This window comes from Ipomoea nil, unplaced genomic scaffold (genome assembly GCF_001879475.1).
Source record: "Ipomoea nil cultivar Tokyo-kokei standard unplaced genomic scaffold, Asagao_1.1 scaffold1564, whole genome shotgun sequence".
In the NCBI taxonomy this organism is placed as follows: Eukaryota; Viridiplantae; Streptophyta; class Magnoliopsida; order Solanales; family Convolvulaceae; genus Ipomoea; species Ipomoea nil.
The window spans coordinates 526,626-549,379 of NW_017617992.1; the positions used below are offsets into that span (position 1 = coordinate 526,626).

Here is a 22,754-nt window from a genome sequence, read left to right on the forward strand (position 1 = left end):
AATCAGACACCTATACACATGTATAATAAATAAATCAATAAGTGTTGTGGTCTGGTTTATGAGTACACACAAAATTGAAAACCCAAACAAGTCTGGCGTAAAATGGCGAGGTTTTTGGGAAATTCTCTTTGGAAAAAGTCAAAATCGAAAAATAACGAGTGAACTTTGGAAGAGACGAGCAATTGCGTTTTAATTTTTAATAAATGCATTGATCCTTGTTTCCTTCACGTTTTGCACCTGCACTATGATAGAATATTGCTGAATTTGGCTTGGGTTGTATTTTGTGAAGTTTTCATATTTTTCTATTGAGTTTTTGTGTAGCTCATATAAGGGTATTAGCACACGAGCAAAAATTTATATCTATTTTAGCTGCTAAAGGTTTTAATTTTTAGTCAATTGTTTTATGCATTCTTTGAGTTGACATTTATTTTGCATTGATGAGGCAAATAAATTTGAAAGTCTATTTGGATAAAGTTCGTTCTAATACTTGATTTTATTTTTATTTTTATTTTTATTTTATTTTTATTTTCTTTATATTTTCTTTTAATAATATCTTTGCTTGAGGACAAGCAAATAAATAAGTGTGGGGAGATTTGATAAACATTATTTTTATTATTATTTTAAATAATCTTTAATAGTTAAGTTGCAATAATTTATTTATTTTATATCAATTTTATTTATTAATTTTATATTTTTTTAGCTTTACTAATATTGTTTAATTTTGGGTTGTTTTTGTTATTAAGTTTGTTTTATTATTATAATTGTCAGTTTAATAGTTTATTGCCTGTAGATTATTATTATTATTATTATTATTATTATTATTATTATTAGTATTTAATAGATAGATTATATTAGCTAGTCAATTCCTACGAGAGAAAGGCGCAAAGCTCCTAGAAGACCAGAACCATATTTTGCAAATCAATTCTTCCGGCGATCCGAATGAATAGCGGAAGATTGGAAGAAATCGTTGAGTCCAGACAATATAAATAGAAGCAATTCCGAAGAAGCCAGGGGAGCACCGACCTACACAAAATTCATTCGTCATCATCACCATTCTTCATCACCAATCTAATCCCCAAAACTCTTCACCCAACGGCCGTTCGGAGATTTCGGGATTTCTAGTGGTTCGCCGCAATTCTGGTCGGCGAACTCTGGTTTGCAGCGAAAGGAGTTTAGTTTGAGCGCATTCAATTCCATATACTGGTTCTTTCTTTATTTTCCTTCTTTCTTTATTTCTTTTTCCTTAATCTGGGCGTATTGGTTTCGTAATTGTTAGCAACAAAGTTAGCCTTTATTTTCATTTGTTAACTACAGACTATTTAAGTGATAGTGCAAATTACCATGTGCTAATTACCATGCTTAATGCTAAGTAAGAGTTAAAGTATTGATTTCATCTGCTCCCATTCTTTTCCTTAATCTGCTCTTTATTTGTGATTGGAAATCTCTTAATTCAAAACTTTGAATGTAGAGCTTAATTGCATATTTAATAACAAGTCTTGATCACAGTGCTTAATGCTAAGTATTTTGTTAATTATAATGCTGAAGGTTTAAGTACGGTTGTTAATTGAGATTACCATTGATAATGAAGCTGGTAGTGTTAACTGTTAGTTTTTTATGCCAAATTTCTAAGCTTTAATTACCACTTTCTGCACTCGTAATTAGTACTTTACATTTTAACTAAACTTTGTTTAATTGTCAGTAGCAATTTCTTGTTCATTCTGATTAGCTTTTCAATTACTCAATTTTTAGCTTTTGAAGCATTGATTTTAATTGTTTTGCAATTGAGTTGATTCTTATATTTGATATTCGTTTCTAGCATGTTAAAATTATCAAGTTAATTAATTTTAAGATTATAAATTGCATATTATCAATTCCTCTTGGGTTCGACCCTTGCTATTGCACCCTATTACTACAGTGACTCGTGCACTTGCGAGGACATTTAATTAAAAATTGTCCAACAACCGTGTTAGAGCTATATGCGCTAACCCTCATGTTTGGGGCATGCGATTGGTCCCGTGGCGCCACCAAAGTGTGCTTGTGTGATAAAGATGATGATTGAATGATGATGTGAATGATTTGAAAGTGAACTGTGACCTTAGATACATGTTTTTATGATGATTATCTCTATATAATTGATTATCACTGTTTAATGTGTTATCCCTACATGTCGAGTCTATTCTTGGTTTTTAAAGCTAGAGTCTCCTAAGTATATATCTTCCTGCTTCAAAATGATTTTCCAATATATATATATATATATATATATATATATACGTATATATATATATAACTATATTGTATTTTAATGTGTTGGAGTGGGTTACCAGCATCATTCGCTGAACAGATATATTTGGCTTTCAGGCACAGATGATTAGCTCTGGAGCGCGCTAGAAGATCTTGGGTTAAATAGATAGTTTTTCCTTTCGTCTTGCGTGCCATGATGATGTATGGAGGATATTTAGTTCGTTTAGCCTATGCATATGAGTTCTCCAGCTCAGATGTGGCATAGCACCCCGCACACTTATGTTTAGAATGCTCCATTTGGGATTTATTTAATAGAATTGCTTTCATATTATAAGATTGAAAAGTTTTAAAATTTCGGGGTGTTACAGATGGTATCAGAGCTTAAGTTTGACCCTATGATTAGACTTTCAAGACGAAACTTTAGGACATTAGGCTTGGACTCTAGGTATTTAGAAACTTAGGATCCAGGAATCTTAGGACACGCGGTGAGATTGTGAGCCCCTAACCTTCCCCTCACACTAATTCACACTTAATTTAAAGAACTCCCCCTACACTTATGGCATCAGGGTAAGGATGCAAAATAATATCGGCCTGTAAACCCCAGGATGGCACCAACAAGGAAACAGGCAAGGACACCAAGACTTTCCACGCATGAATCCTTGATTCGGAATCTGCAGCATCTTGCCCAAGTTGCTCAGACATTGAGCAACACAATCCTACAACCACCACCACCAAATAGAAACTCAGAAGTAGACCGCCAAGTCTCCAAACACCGACCGCCTACCTTCTCAGGGGAGGAAGACCCCACAATTCTCGAGGAATGGATCAGAACTTTTGACAAAATATTCAAAGCAGTAGGGTGCCCAGAAGGCCTCCAAGTAGAAACGGCATCCTTCTACCTCAAACACGAGGCTGACCTCTGGTGGGCCCACAATGGACCCAGCTACAAGCAAAAACCCGGATTCAACTGGGAGGCCCTAAAAGAGCATTTACGGGAGCGGTTCTACCCTAGTCACATAAGGGCAGCCATATACGAAGAATTCCTACACCTAAAACAGGGAGCAACCCCAATCACAGAGTATTACCAACAGTTCCTCAAACTAGCTCGCCTCACACCCGAGCTAGTACCTACAGAGTCAACCAAGATCGAGAAATTTATGACGGGCCTCGACCTCGAAAGCCGGAAAGGCCCTAGCCCTACGCAAACCAAGAACTCTCGAAGAAGCCTATGCCAAGGCATTCCAGCTACAACAAATACCGAGCGACCCACAAGAAACACATCTAGGGCACAAGAGAAAAATCGAAGAAAATAACACACCCCACCCCCCTCGAAAACCAAAGACTGCCAGGGCTACCTCGCCCCACAAAGCCTTAACACCGGCTCCCACAAGGGGAACGGTAAACACTCCGGGAAGGATCCTTACCATGAGCAAGTCCAGAATCGGAGATGACAACGTAGTCTCCGGAACCTTCCACGTACACGCCGCCCGTGCCACTGTACTGTTTGACTCAAGGGCCTCCAACTCATTCATAGCAGCCGAATTCGCCTTGCAACTCGGCTTGAACACCAACACCAGATTACAACTGCAAGTCAAGGTGGCATCCAGCGAAGTCATAAAACGTGACCGCATGCACAAAGATATAATGATCACCATCGAAGGGGTGGAATTCCCTGGAAACCTGATACAATTCAGGCTGGATGGAATACAAGTGATCTTGGACATGGACGATGACACAACTAGCTAAGGCCTACATAAACCGAGTGGTGAAGTACCATGGAGTCCCCCAAAACATCGTGTCCGATAGAGATCCCAGGTTCCTCTCACAATTCTGGAAGTCTCTACAAACAGCCATGGGGACGCGGCTGAGCCTAAGCACTGCCTTACATCCCACCACCGACGGTCAAACCGAGAGAACCGTTCAAACTCTTGAAGGCATGCTAAGAGCCTGCATGTTAGACTTCCAAGGGAGGTGGGAAGAACACCTGGACCTCATCGAATTCTCTTACAACAACAGCCACCACACAAGCATCCGCATGGCTCCCTACGAAGCACTGTACGGTAAAAAATGCAGGACACCCTTATGCTGGGAAGACCTGGTCAGCCCAGTGGCACTGGGGGCCCAATACCTACAAGACACCATTACTAAAGTCACATACATACAAGAAAGAATGAAGGCCGCCCAGGACCGACAAAAATCCTACGCCGACATTGGGAGGAAGCAAGCCGAGTTCTCCACATGGGAATAGGTCTGGCTAAGAATCTCACCCACTCGAGGAGTGATGTGGTTCGGAAGAAAGGGGAAATTCAGCCCCTGATTCATCAGTCCTTACGAAATTATAGAAAAAGTCGGGGACCTGGCCTACCGCCTCGCCCTACCCACCGAACTGGAGTGAGTACACAACGTATTCCACATATCCCAACCAAAGAAATATATACAAGATCCAAGTCATGTGCTACAACCTGAGGCCGTGGACCTGGACGACTCACTAACCTACGAAGAGAAACCGGTAAGGATTCTGGACACCAAGACAAAAACCACTCGCCAACGAACCATAGAAATGGTAAAAATCCTCTGGACCAACCACGGTGCCAAAGAGGAAACATGGAAACTCAAAGACAACATGAAGGAACGCTTCCCAGAACTCTTCACACAAGGTAACCAAGACGAAAGCATAAAATAAGGGAAGAAGGTCAACTCAGCAAAACCAAAGCTTCGGGGACGAAGCTTCCCGTTAAGGGGGGGAGAGTGTAACACCCCATGTTACGACCTCTAAACCAATTAATTATTTAATCAATCACCCAAAAGAAAGAATTAAATTCCATCAATTAATTAAGAAGGGTCCACCATAGTCCATGGACCCTTATACCTAAAACCAACACTTTAGTCCTATAAGGAATAGAATTAGCAAACCCATACCATTTAGACCCTAATTGGGACTCTTAGATATATAAATAGGGGCATAGGAGGCACCTAGAATACACACCACAATAACTTTTGTAACACCCCCCAAAAACAAGACCTAAAAACAAGTCTTAACACATGCAGATTACCACAAACACTAGCACAACGGAAGAAAACGGAAACTGGATAAAAGAAATCCAAAGCAGGGGTGTTATGCCACGTCTACCACACCCAGTAAACGCTAAGGCGAACAATCTGCAAGTGTATCACTATCCCAAAACATCAAACTACAAACAGTCTAACACCATTGGCACGCAGGCCACAAGAACACAATCTAAAGGTACAGGCGCTAAGCTACCGGCCTCCCGCCTCCCGCCAGTCCCACACCGACGCACCATCGCCCAATCACCTTCGCCCGGAGGTCACCCACGCCACACCCAACCACCACCCAGCTGCAACCCGCTGCCGCTGCCCAACGCCACTGCCACGCCGTCGCCCCCTCGTCGCGCCGACCCCCGAACCTACCTAACCGCCACATCCCTCGCAACGCCGCGCCGCCAAGGGCCTCGCCGGAAAAAAAAAAACGTGTCGGAGCTCCACCGCCGTCTCGCCGGAAAATCACCGAAAAAGTTCACCGGATAATTTCACGACCAAGAAAAGCTTCACGATGCCGAAAAAGCCCCTCGGAACCCGCACCTCGGAATGGAACAACGCCGATTACACCGTGATCGGAGGTAAAGCCCTCGAACCCGACCAATTCTCTCCGGAATTGGTTGATATGCTTAAACACCAAGGGCTTTTGGATACGTATCTCGCCATCAAGGGGGGATACGTACCCCGAATTGGTGAAAGAATTCTACCAACATCTAGTAGTAACCAAACAGGGTGATAAAGCTTAGAGTGCGCCTTTGCCTACCTCTTGAAACATAAAATCAAGTTCAACCTGCCGGCCCTCATGCTACAACACATGGAGTTTTGCAAGACAAACAACCGGCTTAGCCTACCCTACAGGATGATCCTAAGTTGGATCATGGAGAAGAAGGGGGTAGACCTAAGCCAAACCGAGGTTAAAACCGCAAATGGCATGGTTTTTAATGCCCAAAACCTCCGCCGCAACGATATCTACTACACCGAAGGGGGACTTCACCTCACCCTCGAAGAAATTTGCCTTAAACCCGAGGAAGAGCGAAGGGAATTGGTCGACGGATTGGACATCTCCAACAAGAAGCTCAAACGAGCGATGCAAGATTGTGGGGGTTTGAAGGGAAATGAGGAACAGGAGGAGGATGACGAGCCTAACCCATCGGTGCACCACGATCGGGAGGGAACCCAAGGGAACAAAACGAGGGCTCGGTCAATGAGCGCATAGTCGCACAACTCAATCGGCAGAACCAAATCAGGGAGGAAGGGTTCTCATCCTTGATCCGTACGACACGCGCACTAGATCAGAGGGTGGCAGCGATCGAGGCCACCCTGGGTACTCGCGGGGCGTCCAGCTCAGGAGCAGGAGACCGAGGTAAACCCTCCTATCACGACACCACCAGAAGTCCAGCCTACCCCAGCTAAGGCAAAACGTGGGGCCACATTCCTAACCGGGAGGCCAAGATGCGAGATGCCTAGGGGTGAAAGAATGGATTAACACACCGGGCTTCGGGGACGAAGCCCCTTGTAAGGGGGGGAGAGTGTAACACCCCGTGTTACGATCCCTAAAACCAATTACCCAAAAGAAAGAATTAAATCACAATAATTAATTAGGAGAGGCCCACCATAGTCTATGGGCCCTTATCCCTAAACCCACTCCTTAGTCCTAAAAGGAATAGAGTTAGCAAACCGATAGTAATTAGGCCCTAAGTAAGACTCTTAGATATATAAATAGGGAACATAAGGAGGCACCTAGAACTCCCACCACAATAATCTCTCACCACACCAAGAATTCCAAGAATTCCCCTAGGAGAAATCAAGAAAGAAGAAAACTTAAAGAAAGACCCTTCATAGCCAAGGAATCAATTAAGGCTAAGAGGTAACCCATGTCTCAACAAAACCTATTTTTATAGCTATGATTCCCCTCTTAGGACTTCCCCATATTATTGTTTATTGATGATTTGTGATATTATTATTGACGATTGGAGTGATGATTCCATGGGTGATCTTGATGATGAGAGGTTCTTGATAATTATGGTGTTCTTGATGATTATATGACGTTCTTGATGATTATATGACGTTCTTGATGATTATATGATGTTCTTGATGATTGTAGGATGTTCTTGGTGTTTATGTGATATTCTTACCGAATCTTGATATTAGAAGATGAATTGTGTCCTTGATGATTTAAAAGTGATTAGAACCCTAGGTTGTATCGTATGATATTACTCTTGGTGTATTGGGTGGGAAATCGCATGCTCGGGTGTTAATTATGTTTAGAAAAGCATGATAGGTTATGTGCCGTATGTTTCTTGATTTTGATCCGTTAATTGTCTACGTGTGTTATCAATTGCGTTTGAAAGTGTCTAAGCATGGTTTCGGGTTCCACAAAGGATCCCGGGGCGTTAATTGATGAAAAAGAGTCAGTGGGGGTTAGGTGGGGGTAGGGGACCCGCCACCTACCCGTGGTCAAGATAGGCAGTCCCGGCAGCGGGCAGCTGCCCGCCGGGCACTCGCTGCCCGGAACAGTAACGGCGGCGGGCAGCCGGCGGGTGAACCCTCACCCACCGGCTACCCGCTGGTTTGCACCCCAATTCGGGATCTTGGCTTCCCCGTTTGATGTTCCCCCGACCCCCGTGGTGTCCCAACAGACTCCGTCTATCGTGCCTATGTCTAGTTTGATATTTCGGGTACCGCTCGTAGGTTGTATGAGTCTTATATATTGCATGCTAGTTGAATTTGTATCCCGTTGACCTAGGTGAAAGAAGTATGAACCCCTTAGGATTATTCTTAGTATGTGAAGGATCACGCATAGGTTTTGTTATACATTTTCTGCCCCTTCCTAATGTGCTAATGTGGGTTGTATGTGCTTGCTGTGTGTTATGTGTGCATGATACCCCAATTTGGTTGCGATCAAATTGGCTATACGGGCAGTTGGATGGGTTGAGAACCATATTGACTGTTAACCAGGCCGGTTGCGATCGGTCAGGTATATAAATATTATATAGGGCTGCGGTCCACCGTTTGGTTGCGATCAAATGGATTATACGGGCAGTCGGAAGGGTTGAGAACCATACTGACTGTTAACCAGGCCGGTTGCGATCGGTCAGGTATATAAATATTATATAGGGCTGCGGTCCACCGTTCTACCTGAGCTGCGGTTCATTTTCCTGGCTGCGGTCAGATGACATACTCTTGGGCTGCGGTCCACTGTTTGGTTGCGATCAAACTATGATGAGCTGCGATTCATCGGTCGGTTGCGATCGACCCCTCCGTATTGTGAGACGGGGCAGGGTGCTGCGGGGCCGTGTCAGAGCTATATGCGCTGACCCTCATGTATGGGCATGCGATTGGTCCTGTGGCGCCAACATAGTGTGCTTATGTGATGAGATATGGATGAGTTGTGATTATGAGTATCTTGGCGATGTGACGACGGGATTTACGTTGGGGATATTTTATGTTGGGTTATGATTATTGATTATGCTTAGCCTTATCTGCCTTGCCTGTTGCGAACTATATATGCTTGCTATAACTGCCGTTTGTGCTTAGCTCTATGTGTCGAATCTATCCCTGTTTTAAAAGTTAGAGTTCGTAGGATATATCTTCATGTTCAAAATGGTTTTCGTATATCTATATATATCTCTATATGTATTATATTTCAACGCGTTGGAGTGGGTTACCAGCATCTCTCGCTGAACAGATATATTTGACTTTCAGGCACAGACGAGTAGATCACTGGAGCGCGCTAGAGGTTGGGACGTAGTTTAGATAGTTCTCCCCTTTCGGCCTGCGTGCCATGATTTGTATTGATACTGATTGATATTGTTAGAACTTAGCCTGTGCACCTGAGTTCTCTAGCTCAGGTGTGGCATAACACCCCGTGTCCTTATAAACGTATTTTGGGATTTATGATCATTTACCGTTATTATATTGTCTTCAAAAGTTTTAAAATTTCGGGGTGTTACACATCAAGATAGGCACCACGATGATACAAGCTTATAACGATAATCCAAACTCAATGGAATTCAAGAATGAGATACGAGAAAGACATTCCAAAGGCAACACAACGATATCAAATGATTCCAACCAAAGATTACGACGAATATGTATGCTCAAGTTACCATTTCAATCAAGAAGTAAGCGAAGTTTATCAGAAGGAAACCATACTAGCATCAAGGAACGACATGCTAATACACAACCAAAGAGTAATCACAAGGATACATACGAACATCATCAACTTCATCGAATAATCCAACGAATAGCAATATATGATATTAATTAAGATTCAAAACTCCAAATCCTAACCATTAGATTTATAATATATCGCTCTAGACTTTCGAGATATTAATAAATACACGCAAATACACAATGGAACAATAAAACGGAAGCCAACCAACATTGTACCAGTGGGAGGTTCCAGCGGGTGGTTTCGGGTATTAGCATATATTATTATTATTAGCCAAATGTTAGTTGTGTAGACCTCTTCAGTAGCCTTCTGTATAGGAACTATCTACTGATAGTATATTATGTAAATCTTATCGCTTTGTCAATGAATAACATAATTCCTAAACTCATCTGGTATCAGTTAGCCAGTCTCCCAAAACTCTCTCTCCCTCTCCGTTTTCCCGTGGACAATGACAACCTCAGGCTCCGAAAGAACACTCACGGCCACCACCATTCCTACGCCGGCAACCCCAACCTCCCTCAATTCCGCCCATCACTTTGTTTCACTCAAACTCAACTCCCGCAACTACCTTTTCTGGAGGACTCAGATCGTGCCTTTTCTCCGTGGCCAAGGCCTGATCGGGTATGTGGAAGGCTACATCGCTTGCCCGGCGCCGATCATCCAGCCATCCCCTGATGCGACCAACGATGAAGTTGCGTCATCCACAGTGAATCTGGCATACGGAGCCTGGGTCCAATAGGACCAATCTATTTTATCCTTATTAATTTCCTCCTTATCGGAGGAGGTAATGTATTTAGCAGTGGGTCAGACGACTTCTCGAGGAGTATGGCGCGCCATTGAGACTGCTCTCGGATCATCCACACGCGTGAGATGCCTCAATTTGTTGGGGCAGTTTCAATCTCTGCGTCAAGGCGATTTATCACCATCAGAGTATCTCGGCCAAGCTCAACAGTTGGTGGAGAACCTTGCTCTTGCCGGCCGGCCAATGTCGTTAGAAGAGCAAAACCTATATGTTTTCAAAGGATTGCGCCCGGAGTTCTGGGCAATGACCGCCACCCTCGTTGTTTCGGGTAATGCGGTTTCAATTCCTCAATTGGCTGATTACATTCAGGCACAACAATTCATCCATTCGGATGAAATTCCTACTGGAATAGCGAGACTGCCGACTGGATCACCGTCGACTATGTATGCTGGTAGGAGTCGCGGACAGTCCGGTCATGGAGGTGGCCGGAACTCTTGTGGCGGAGAGAACAGAGGTGGATATCGTGGAGGACAGAACCGCGGAGGGCGTGGCCGAGGAGGGCTGCGCTGCCAGATTTGCCGTGCGAATGGTCATTCTGCCTTGCACTGCTATCGCCGCTACTCCGACGCACCACCGTCGCCGCCACAAGCCAATGTGGCTGTTACTGCTGATTCCGCGACAGATATGGCTCCGTGGTATCCGGATACCGGGGCCACGTCTCATGCGACGCCGGATGCTAGGATGATGAGTTAATCCGAGGAGTACACCAGTTCGGACGTCTTACGCTTGGGTAATGGCACAGGTCTAGGTGTTGCCCATGTTGGTCATGCTATCATTCCATTCGTATCTAAATCTTTACGAGTATCTAATATCTTACATGTTCCAGATTTGTCAGTTTCATTATTATCGGTTAACAAATTTACTAACGATAATAATTGTTTCTTTGAATTCCATCCAAATTTTTTTTTTGTCAAGGATTGCATCACCAAAACAATTCTGCTTAAAGGACCTAGCTCCGGGGGGTTGTACACACTTTCCATCCCGCGGTCACATTTTGGATTCATAACAGCTCGGGCGTCCTCTCAAGTGTGGCATCGCCGATTGGGTCATCCTCATAATCAAGCTCTTCAGCGAGTTATGCATAATTGCCCAGTTTCTACAAATAAATCGAGTGACTCGACCATTTGTTCGTCCTGTCAGCTTGGAAAAACCTCGCATTTTCCTTTAGATAGAGTTGTTCATTCTAGTAGCAATGTGTTAGATCTTCTATATACTGATATTTGGGGCCCCGCACCCGTTGTTTCTGCGGGGGGTTTTCGTTATTTCGTTCTTTTTATAGACGATCATACCCGCTATTGTCGGTATTATCCTCTGTAACTCAAAACTGATATTTATAAGGTTTTTGAGCTTTTTCGGACGATGGTAGAATGTTTGTTTTCACGTTCTATTAAGTCCATTCGGTTTGACTTAGGTGGCGCATACCGCCATTTGCATGCTATCTTTGACAAATTAGGAATATTGCACAGGCAATCATGTGCCTATACGAATGAACAAAATGGCCGGGTAGAATGCCGACACCGTCGCATTGTCGAGATGGGCCTAGCTCTACTAGCCGAAGGCTTAGTCCCGTTACGGCATTGGGATTCTGCATTCGAAACAGCTACATACTTAATCAACCGTCTCCCCTCGTCAGCCCTACAGTTTGATACTCCATACTACCGCCTCTATAAAACTCCGCCCACATACACTTTCCTACGGGTCTTTGGGTGCTTATGCTTTCCCTATCTACGGCCATATAATCGGCACAAGATAGAGTATCGCTCAGCCTCGTGTGTCTTTTTAGGCTATCCGTCATCCTTTAGAGGTTACCGATGCATGGACCTAAACACGGGAAAGACCTACATCTGTCGCCATGTGCGTTTTGATGAGGCTGTTTTCCCCTTTGCCACTGATCCCACTGTGTATGAAACAACCGCACCAGCAGCACAAGATGTACCTTGGGCTACCTGTCCTGTCATGCAAGGGGTTCAATATAGCGCTCCACCAGCTGGACCCAGTGTCCAAACGTGCCCATCTGCTCCTGTTCGGGTAACCCGTAAGCGGCCTCCAATAAGTAAACCACCTCAACGAGGTCATGTGATGCGGTTGCGCCTTATGACTCACGGCACCGGCGAACAATTTCAGGCTCTAGCCGTAGCAAATGTTGCTGCTGACCCCACTTGTTACACTCAAGCAGTTAGTCACCCACAGTGGCGTGATGCCATGGACCGAGAGTTCAACGCTTTGCTACATAATGACATATGGCGACTGGTCCCACCAACACCCAACATGAATGTTATCGGGTGCAAGTGGGTCTTTCGCACCAAGCGGAAAGTCGATGGCTCAGTTGAGCGCTACAAAGCGCGCCTCGTTGCTAAGGGTTTCAACCAAGTCGCCGGAGAGGACTTCTTTCAAACCTTTAGTCCAGTAGTCAAGCCGACTACAGTACGCATTCTGTTTTCTTTTGCAGTTTCCCGGAAGTGGACTATGCGGCAACTCTGTAACACCCCGAAATTTTGGAACTTTTTAAAACTTGTATAATAATGATAAATCCTCATTAAATCCTGAATTATAACATAAGAGCATGGGGTGCTATGCCACACCTGAGCTAGAGAACCCAGGTGCACAGGCTAACTATCTAAAATCCACAATAATGTCAATACATAAGTATGGCACGCAGGCCGAAAGGGAAACTAACTACTCTATGCTCCAAATCTCTAGCGCGCTCCAGTGTTTACTCGTCTGTGCCTGAAAGCCAAATATATATGTTCAGCGAGAGATGTTGGTAACCCACTCCAACGCGTTGAAATATATTATAGATAGATATATATATATAGATATACGAAAACCATTTTGAAGCAGGAAGATATATACTTAAGAGACACTAATTTTAAAAGCCGGGAATAGACTCAGCAAATAGGGACAAGCACATCAAACAATAATAAACAGTTAAGTAGAGCTAACATCATAAGGGATACGCATCTAAGGTCACAGATCATTCTCCAATTCCAACCACATCATCACCATTTATATCACATAATCATCGATGGCGCTACGGGACCAATCGCATGCCTCGAACATGAGGGTTAATGCTTATAGCATTAACACGGCCCCGCAGCACCCTACCTCAGTACCACGATATGAGGGGAGTTGATCGCAACCAACCCTTTGAGAACCGCTGATGAACTCAACGTTGGATCACGATCCGACACACCGCTGACGCACCCAGTCGGTAGACCGCGATCCCCTTTGCAGGGGGGGACTTACGACCCTACACACCGCCAATGGGTACATCCGGTGGACCATAGCGGATCAAGCTCGACACACTGTGGAGCTATACTCATTCGGTGGGCGAAGATCCTCGGAGACTATGGCCCTACACACCGTCGTCCCATCACCCGGTGGGTCGCAGCCAGCCGTAGCCCTACAGACCGCCCGATTACTCGGATCGGTGGACTACAGCCTTCCTCGGCTTATTGGCCCTACACAGCATCCTGGCGCGTTCAGGTCTGGTGGGTCATAGTACCGAGGCCCATGTGGACCGCATCCCAAGAAGTGAATCACTGACCGCAGCCAGGAGAATGAACCGCAGCTCATAAGTAACCAATTTGACCGCAGCCAACTTCTGAACCGCAGCTCAGAAACATCCCATTTGATCGCAACCAAATTGGGGCATCATGCATCACATAACACATAGTAGCACGTAGTAGCACATAGGGAAGGGAAAGACAAATAAATAAACTTACGTGTGATCATCTATACTAAAAATAGCCCTAATGGTTCATATAACTTCCACCTAGGTCAACGGGTTACCAATTTAACTAACATGCAATTCCTAAGACTTATATATCCTACGAACGGTAACCGAAATATCAAACTAGACTTGGGCATGACAAACGGGGTCCGTTGGGACACCATGGGGAGTGGGGAACATCAAACGGGGAAGCCGAAGACCCGGGGTGGGGTAGGGTCCAGCGGGTAGCCGGTGGGTGGGGGCCACCCGCCGGCTGCCCGCCGGAATTCACTGTTCTGGCAGCAGGTTGCCGGCGGACAGACAACTGCCCGGCGGCTACCCGCTGCCCGGCGGTGATATCTGGGCAGCGGGTTCCCCCACCCCCACCTACACCCCACTGACTCTTTTACCATAATTTCGTCCCGGGGACCTTCGTGGAACCCGAAACCATGCTTGGACACTTTAAAACGCAATTACTAACAACACGTAAGCAATTAATGGATCAAAAGCAAGAATCACAAAGAACTCATCCTATTACAACTTCTAAACATAAACAACACCCGAACATGCGAATTCCCACCCAAATATATATCAAGAACATCCTAACACAAATTCCCAGTCCAACCTAGGGGTCTAATCCCACCCAAATCATCAAAACCATATTTTATCAAGAATTATCATGATTCGTCAACAATCATCACATCAATATCAAGAACCTCTTTTCAACATCAAGATCATCAAGATTATCAAGAATACACATAAATCATCTTATCAATCATCAAGAATATATCACAAATAGCATAGAGGAATTCATCAAGACACAAGCATATAGAACGAGGCCAAGGAAGGAGATTATAGCGAAGAAAAGAGGTTTTGTTGAGACATGGGTGTTAGGAATATATTGTAATAGTTTTGATATGCCAAATTGTATTTTAGAATCCCCAATTTTATTTGTTAAGTCTAGGCGTGTCATAGACCATGAAAGGAAAATTGACAAATATGAAGAAAGGGAAAAATACGAAGAAGAAGATGTATGCATATAATATGTATACTAAAATAAGCCCACACGCCCAACTCAAGTAAGAAGTCATACTGATGAAACTCATACGAAGAAACGAGAAGCAAACCAAAATTCATTAAGTTATCTTGAAGATCAAGCATCTATGGAAAGAAAGAAGTACATCAAGAGGAATGCTATAATAACCAATAATCCGTACAACCGAGATGGATGAAAGCTTGATGTATAAACTGCAAGGTCTCAGGTTATAAAGAAGCCTTAAATCAGAGCTGAGGTATTCGAAACTAAGAAGGAGATGAAGTAGGAGCTAAGGTTTCAAAAGAGGTTTCGAAATCAATTTAAGTGAAGTTGGAAAAGAGGTTTCGAAATTAATTCAAGTAATTCAAAACTACGAAGGAGATGAAGTAGGAGGTTTCGAAATTAATTCAAGTAATTCGAAACTAAGAAGGAGATGAAGTAGGAGCTGAGGTTTCAAAAGAGGTTGTGAAGTTGGAGAAGAGGTTTCGAAATCAATTAAATAATAGAACTTGGAGACAAGGTAAGAGCAGCGGTTGGAGCTGAGGTTTCAAAAGAGGTTTAAGAAGCTGAGGTTTCAAAAGAGGTTTCGAGACTAAGTTGGAGCAGAGGTTTCAAAGGCAGTTTCAAAATGGAGATGAAGTTAGAGATGCGGTTTGCAAAGTCAAGTCATCATTAGTCAAGTCAATATAAAGTATGAGATGAAGTTAGAGATGCAGTTTGCAAGTCAAAGTCAAAGAGATGATGTCTCATCAAGCTATATATAGTAAGAGCTGAAGTTGGAGATGAAGTTCCAAAACTATAAATAGTAAGAGCTAAAGTTGGAGATGAAGTTCCAAAGCTATATATAGTAAGAGCTGAAGTTGGAGATGAAGTTTCAATCAAGGATTGAATTCTCACCATCAAAATGAGACCCAGATAAAGAGATCTCATTGGCCGAAACACTTCATCAGTAGCCATACAGAGAGAATAAAATACACAGAAGATGAAAGTCCCAGAAGGCATGGATCTACATCAGAATTATTTTAAGAAGCCTTCACGTGAAGATAAGATCAGCATCAGAAATATTTTAAGTCTCTTCACATGGACCACATGCTAGCAACGGCCGGAATATCTCCAAAGTCAAAGATATTATTTTTAATATGATATTCTGAGAAAGCTACAGATCTTCTCCAAAGGCTACAAGAATTCAAATCTGAGATTTGAAATTCAAATTTGAGATTGTCTTTTTCCAACGGACAACTTCTCAAAACCAGCTATAAAAGGATGAAGAATGAAGCAGATCAACTCACTTCCAACATAAGCAACAAGCAGTACATACAAACAAGTGCTATACTCAAAAGTGAGAATATAATTAAGTAAGAAAAACACTTAAAGAGCTCAAAGAGAAAATATTCAAGAGTGTTTTAATTCTTCATCATTGAGAGACTTGCTGCATATTGAAGATCCATTCAAGAAGTCTCAAAGTTGGAAAGTCAGTGAAACTTGTTTTTCTACAAGCAAGTGAATCAACAGTGTTGGAGAACACTGGATGTGATTAGTGCGGGCTTTGTGATCAAAGCACTAGATCACGGGATACGTGGAAGACGGGGGGAAAGTAGCACGGAGTTGTGAAATCCCGGATTGTCACACGGAGCTATGAGATCCGAAACAGCAGTGTCGGAGGCACTGGGCGTGATTGGTGTGGGCTTGCTGATCAAAGCACCAGATTAAGGGGAACGTCGACCGGATCGTGGAAGACGGGGGGAAAGTAGCACGGAGCTGTGAAATCCTGGAAAGTAGCACGGAGCTGTGAAATCCGAAGCAGCAGTGTTGGAGGCACTGGGCATGATTAGTGTGGGCTTAGTGATCAAAGCACTAGATCACGGAAATTCATTGTATCTAGGAACCAAGAAGTGGTGGATATAGTGAATTGTTCTTGGATGATAAGAGCAAGTGGAGTAGGAGGATTACATCACCTCGCGAACCACTATAAATTTCCTTGTGTCATTTATTGCTTTATTTACTTACTGCTTTCACGAGGATACACTTGACACAATCACACAACTCGTATTTATTTATTCCGCTGCGTACAAGACTCTAACAATCTAGTTAAGAGTTTTGATATCTCTGTTGCCTTAGCAATTGTTGCATTCGTGAAAAGTTTAAAAGTCTATTCACCCCCCCCCTAGACTTTTACCACACCCCTTTGGGACCAGCAATTGGTATCAGAGCAAGTTGTCTACGTGACACCCCAAAAATCCACACTCCAAACCATGAATTAATTGAGTAATTAATTCTATTTCTTTTGAGGAACTGATTCCTAAAATCCTGATTTTTGATACTCAAGGACTAGTATTTGACTAGTCAATCTTTAAGTGGTGTTGTACCTTGTGCTTTGAGAGGAGTTCCCTTGTTCCTTACACTTTCTAAGAGTTAGTAAGGGTATCCTTGTCTTTTCACCAAGAGCTAGTTTTGTAACCTAAACCTAGAAGACTTCTTCATTTCATTCCCTTACATTTCCTAGAAAATATCTCTACCTTCTCTCTAGAAAACAAGAGTAGCTTGTTCTTCAAGCCAAAAGAAGCCTTTGTCAAGATTCCAAGTTTTGCTCCCAAGATACAATCTTTCCTCTATTTTGGCATCTAGAAGGGTAAGATCTAAGCTTGTCTAGTCTTTTTGGTTCCATCTTGGTTGTCTTTTTCTTAAAGGTTGGATCTTTATGATCTTTTGGTTTGATCTTGAAGTGGGTTTGGCAAGTGAGCTTAGTCGAGAGCTTGTTGTGGTGTAAGAAGAGTTTTTTGGTCTTCAAGAGGTAACCCATGCTCTACAAAACCTATTTTGCTTACCTATATATGATTTCTTGGCTTCTACATGTGTTTTGCTATGAAATGTGAGTGTTTATGCATTTATCTTGTGATATTGCATAATTAGAGCTTGTGTTTAGGTTTCCTTTGTGCCATTGCTTGGCATTTTCCTTGGTTCAAGTCATTTTGTTGTGCTTGGTGAGATTTTGCATTTTTTGGACTTGAATTTGTGTTTGGAGGAGAAAATCCCTGAAGGGATTGTTTGACACAGGAGCGTGTACCAGCAGGCGGAACGGCGGGGAGAGCCCTACCCGCCGCCCACCCGCCGGTACACGGGAATGTGGGTGTTGTACCCGTGGGCAGAACCACGGGTAGGGGCCTACCCGTGGGTCCACTCGCGAGGAACACGTTGGAGTTGAGATGGGATTTGTTCCCCGTGTTTCGTTTGTCTTGGTCTTTGATCTTTTGGCCTTCCGTTGTTCTTTTGTGGAACTATTTGAGCGTCTTCTTGATGTTTCGTAGGTCTAGAGCCTTATGGTAGGTATCCATGTAGGATCTTTGGTGTTGTGAATCGTGCTAAGTGTTCAACATTGTGTTTCGTTGAACCGTGTGGTGTCTTGTGTGTTCCTCGGAACTATCTTGGGTTTCCTCGTTGTTGAGCTTGCTAGTGATTATCCAAATGCTAGCGTCATTGTTGTCGATGGGTGGTGACCTGTCTCTTGTTTGAGTATGTTTCGTACCTCTTTTTCAATTCGTTGCTTGTTTCGTGTGAGTGGTGGTGCGTGTGTGGCTTTACCTGGATTGCACGATTAGTGGTATGGGACGCTAGTCCCCAAGGTATTGCAGCGGTCCTCGTGGTGGTCGTGACGTGATTTCATGGAGTTGTGGCTGAGTCCACGTGTTTGGGGGATAACATTGTGTTATCCGGGCATGTGTTGCCGTGAATTGGTGGGTTTTCGTTGGTGGTTATAGGTGGGGGACGACGGTCCCGGAGGAATAAGGTTGGACTTGGCTGTACAGGAGCTTTCTGGAGGTAATGGTAGGCACCAAAGGTACAATGTTGGGGGTAGCCATAAGGTTGGAACAGGGCATAAGGAAGGCATATCAACTCGTGATGTGTGATGTCACGAGGGCTTGTGAAGCCGTTGTTGTGGTGAGTTCTCTTCTCTCGTGACGTGTGTAGTCACAGAGGCTTGTGGTGTGGTGTTTTGGCATGTGTTGCCATTGGGTGAGTCTTTATCCTTCTGTGTGGTTAACCTTTATGGTTGGGACGTGTTCTCGGTGTTATCCTTGTGAGTGGTGAGTCTTGTGTTGTCTTTTGATCTTGGCTTTTGACTTATATATATGTATTCCGTTTCGAAAATGGTTTTCATATTATATATCTACCTATTTATGATACTTAACGGTATTGGTGGGTTACCAGCATCTTTTGACTTATCTTTGTATCTTTCAGGTGATGCGTAGTCGAGCGCGATGTTCTAGAGCCGGTAGCTTAGCACCTGTGTCTTTAGACAGTGTTGTTGAGGCCTGTGTGCCAATGTCTTTAGATTGTTTTAGTTTGTTGTTTTTGGGATAGTGTTACACTTGCAGATTGTCGCCGTAGCGTATGCCAAGTGTGGTATACGTGGCATAACACCCCGTTTGGATTCCTTTTATCAAGTTATCTTTTTATCTTCCGCTGTGCTAGTGTTTGTTGTTAATCTGCATGTGTTAAGACTCGTTTTAAGTTTTGTTGTTTTGTGGGGGTGTTACAGTCTATTTGGGTCAATTTGTTTCAAAGCAAGTTACCAAATTGGGTCAACCTTATTTCTGACTGCTAGACAGATCCATTTTACCAGTGTGTGATTGGATTGTATTATTCTTTTCCCACGTGAAAATGAATAAAGATTTGGCACAGAATTTATTGTTCTCACTTGATAAATTTGATGATTGGAAAGTTCGTATGCAGGTTCTTGACAATATTGCTAATGATATTCTATTCAAAACCGTTGATGATACAATATTCCCAAAAATTCGAAAATGCACAACCGCGAAAGAAATTTGGGATACTCTCATCAAGATCGGTGAAGGTGATGAACAAGAAAAGGACAACAAGCTCACGATAGCCATGAAGAAGTTCGAAGATTTCAAAATGCTATCAAGTGAAAGCATTGTTGATATGGAAGCAAGAATGATTAAAATTCTTCGAGAGATTAATGATCTTGGCAAAGAGATTAGCCAAAAAGAAATTAATCTCAAGATTCTACGAGGCTTACCATCCGCATGGGACATGAAGGTTACGGCTATGCGAGATCACCGAGATCTAAGAACGTTGTCAACCGACAAATTGTTTAGCGATCTTAAAGCATATGAGTTCGAAATGAAGGCCAAAAATGATGAAGATTATGAAGTTCGAAATCCAGCTCTATTGGCCGAACAACCGTCAACCTCCAGGTCAGTAGATAATATTGATTTTATGACTGATGAACAATTTGCTCTCTTTGTTAAAGAGTTCAGGAAATTCATGCGAAAAGGAGACAACAAATATTCATCACGAAGAAATCAAAATTTCTCTCGTGGAAATCAAAATGCCGCATGGAAGCCGAATGAAGAAAAAGTTGATGAAATGAACGATCTATGCTACAACTGCAGCAAACCCGGACATTTTAAAATAAATTGTCCGCATCCTATGTTAGCAAATATCAAGGCAAAAATGTTGAATCTACACCGAATAAATTTGATAACAAAGATCGAAGATTCAAACGTGACAAAAGAAAGGCGCTAGTTAGCAATGGGCCGAATGAAGATGATGATTCGGATGAATCATCAAGCGACCAAAGCTCAAGCTCGGAAAATGATACGGCGCTAGTATGCAAATCAAAATGAGTTGAGTACAAGTGAAGATTGTCAAATGGCTCTTGGAGCAGAGGAAGAAGAGGTAACATCAAATTCTTTTACTCCAGTTAGTTCTTCATTTTCTCGTGAATCTATTGGCAATCTAATGCGAAATTGGCAAGAGATTTTAGCCACTCATTCTCAACTCAAGGAGTGCAATAATATTCTAATTCTTGAAAAAGAAGAGATGAATAAAAAATTGCAAGATGCTTTACTTGAAGTGAGTAACTTGAAGAGTAAAAATATTTGCCTTCAAGAAGAGTGTAAAGCTAGAGAGGTTAGAGAACATAATCTAAGAGCTACCATTGCTACGCTCACTAATTTGTCCAAAATAATGGATAAAATGGTAAACATGCAAAAGCCATCAGGAGATAGAACCGGAATTGGTTATGACTCCACATGTTCTCAAACCCATCCAAAACTGACTAATTTTGCTACTACTTTAAATTATAAAGTTCAAGTGGTAAAATTTGTGAAAAGTCAGGATAGCACAATGAAACGAGGACTTGGCTATCAATCAAGTGCAAAAATGAATACTGCTAGGCCGAACCACGTACGGCTAAGCATTCAAAATTCAACAAGCACAAAAGATATGTCAATGAGTTAAGTGCAAATAGATTTCATAGAAAAGAGGGAAGCTTTTCTAGAAATAATAAAGCTGGGAGATTTTATCCCACTCAAAAGGATTGGTTGTAAAAACCTTGTTTTAATGCTTTTTATAGACCAAAACAACAATCCTCTTCCCAGGTGCCAAAGTATAAAAATGATTTTCAAAACCAGGCACCAAAAATATTTTCTAGAATCAATTATGATTATCAAGTCTCAAATGGTTACAAACCACCATATCTTAATTCAATAAGATCTAAGTGGGTTTGGCTACCAAAAATCACTAACAACAAAGGACCCAAGCAAGAATGGGTACCTAAAAATAATTAATCTTTTTTGTAGGATACTTGGTACATCGATAGTGGCTGCTCCCGCCACATGACGAGAAATAAATCTTATCTAGTGAATTTGAAGAAAATCGATGGACCAAAAGTGATTTTTGGAGGAAATCAAAATTATGGAATTACCAAAGGAGTTGGTACAATTGAAAGAAATGGAATAAAAATTGAAGATGTATCGTACGTGGAAGGATTGAAGTTCAACTTGCTGAGTACTAGTCAATTGTGTGATAAAGGCTATCTTGTGGAATTTTCCAAAGATAAATGCCTAATCAAAAATGAAACAACAAAGGAAGTAGTACTCACTGGAGCAAGGAAGAAAAATATGTATGTTGTTGATTGGAGCACAAGCAAAGAGTCTGTATGCTTAATGGCCAGAAATTCAAATGAAGCAAATTGGGAATGACATAGGAAGCTCAACCATCTAAACTTCAAGACAATCAATCAACTTGCAAAGAAAAATCTTGTTGAAGGTTTACCAAATATTGTCTTCAAGAAGGACCAAGTGTGCGACGCATGCCAACGTGGAAAACAAATTAAATCGTCGTTCAAATCAAAGACGCAAGAGTCAACGTCAAGACCGCTAAGCTTACTACACATGGACTTATTTGGATCGGTCGATCCAATAAGTGTAAGTGGTAAGAAATATACTCTTGTTGTTGTTGATGATTTTTCCAGGTACACATGGACCGTGTTCATCAAGAAGAAAAGCGAAGTTGAGTAAGTGCTACCAAAGCTGTTGAAGCAACTACAAAATGAGAAGGATATGAAAATATCAAACATCCGAACCGATCGTGGAACCGAGTTCGTGAATAGCATGATTCAATCATTTTGCGATGTACAAGGAATTTCTCAACAATTATCTGCCGCAAGAACGCCGCAACAAAATGGCATTGCCGAAAGAAGAAACCGGACGCTCAAAGAAGCCGCACGAGTGATGATTAGTGTATCCGGTCTCCCGAAAAGATATTGGGCGGAGGCTATCAACACCGCTTGCTACACACAAAATAGAAGCATCATTCAGAAGCAGTACAAGAAGACGCCATATGAATTATACAAAGGGAAAAAACCAAACATTAATTATTTTCATATTTTTGGATGCAAATGTTTTATTCATATTAATGATAAATT

At 42.5% G+C, this 22,754-nt stretch overlaps 2 protein-coding genes across 2 annotated transcripts; both read left to right on the top strand.

Moving 5' to 3' along the window:
• The first annotated feature begins 2,846 nt into the window (after positions 1-2,846).
• LOC109189822 lies at positions 2,847-3,554 on the top strand. Its single transcript, XM_019340450.1, has one exon. It carries the CDS (start codon positions 2,847-2,849, stop codon positions 3,552-3,554), a length of 708 nt encoding a protein of 235 aa, XP_019195995.1.
• A 6,705-nt stretch (positions 3,555-10,259) lies between these two features.
• On the top strand, positions 10,260-10,967 carry LOC109189823. Its single transcript, XM_019340451.1, has one exon. The coding sequence runs from the start codon at positions 10,260-10,262 to the stop codon at positions 10,965-10,967; it is 708 nt and encodes a 235-aa protein (XP_019195996.1).
• The last annotated feature ends 11,787 nt before the right edge of the window (positions 10,968-22,754 follow it).

What these genes read in the sequence shown, in the direction of transcription:
- LOC109189822 (XM_019340450.1), top strand. Translation starts at nt 2,847, where the DNA reads ATGGCACCAACAAGGAAACAGGCAAGGACACCAAGACTTTCCACGCAT.
- LOC109189823 (XM_019340451.1), top strand. Translation starts at nt 10,260, where the DNA reads ATGTATTTAGCAGTGGGTCAGACGACTTCTCGAGGAGTATGGCGCGCC.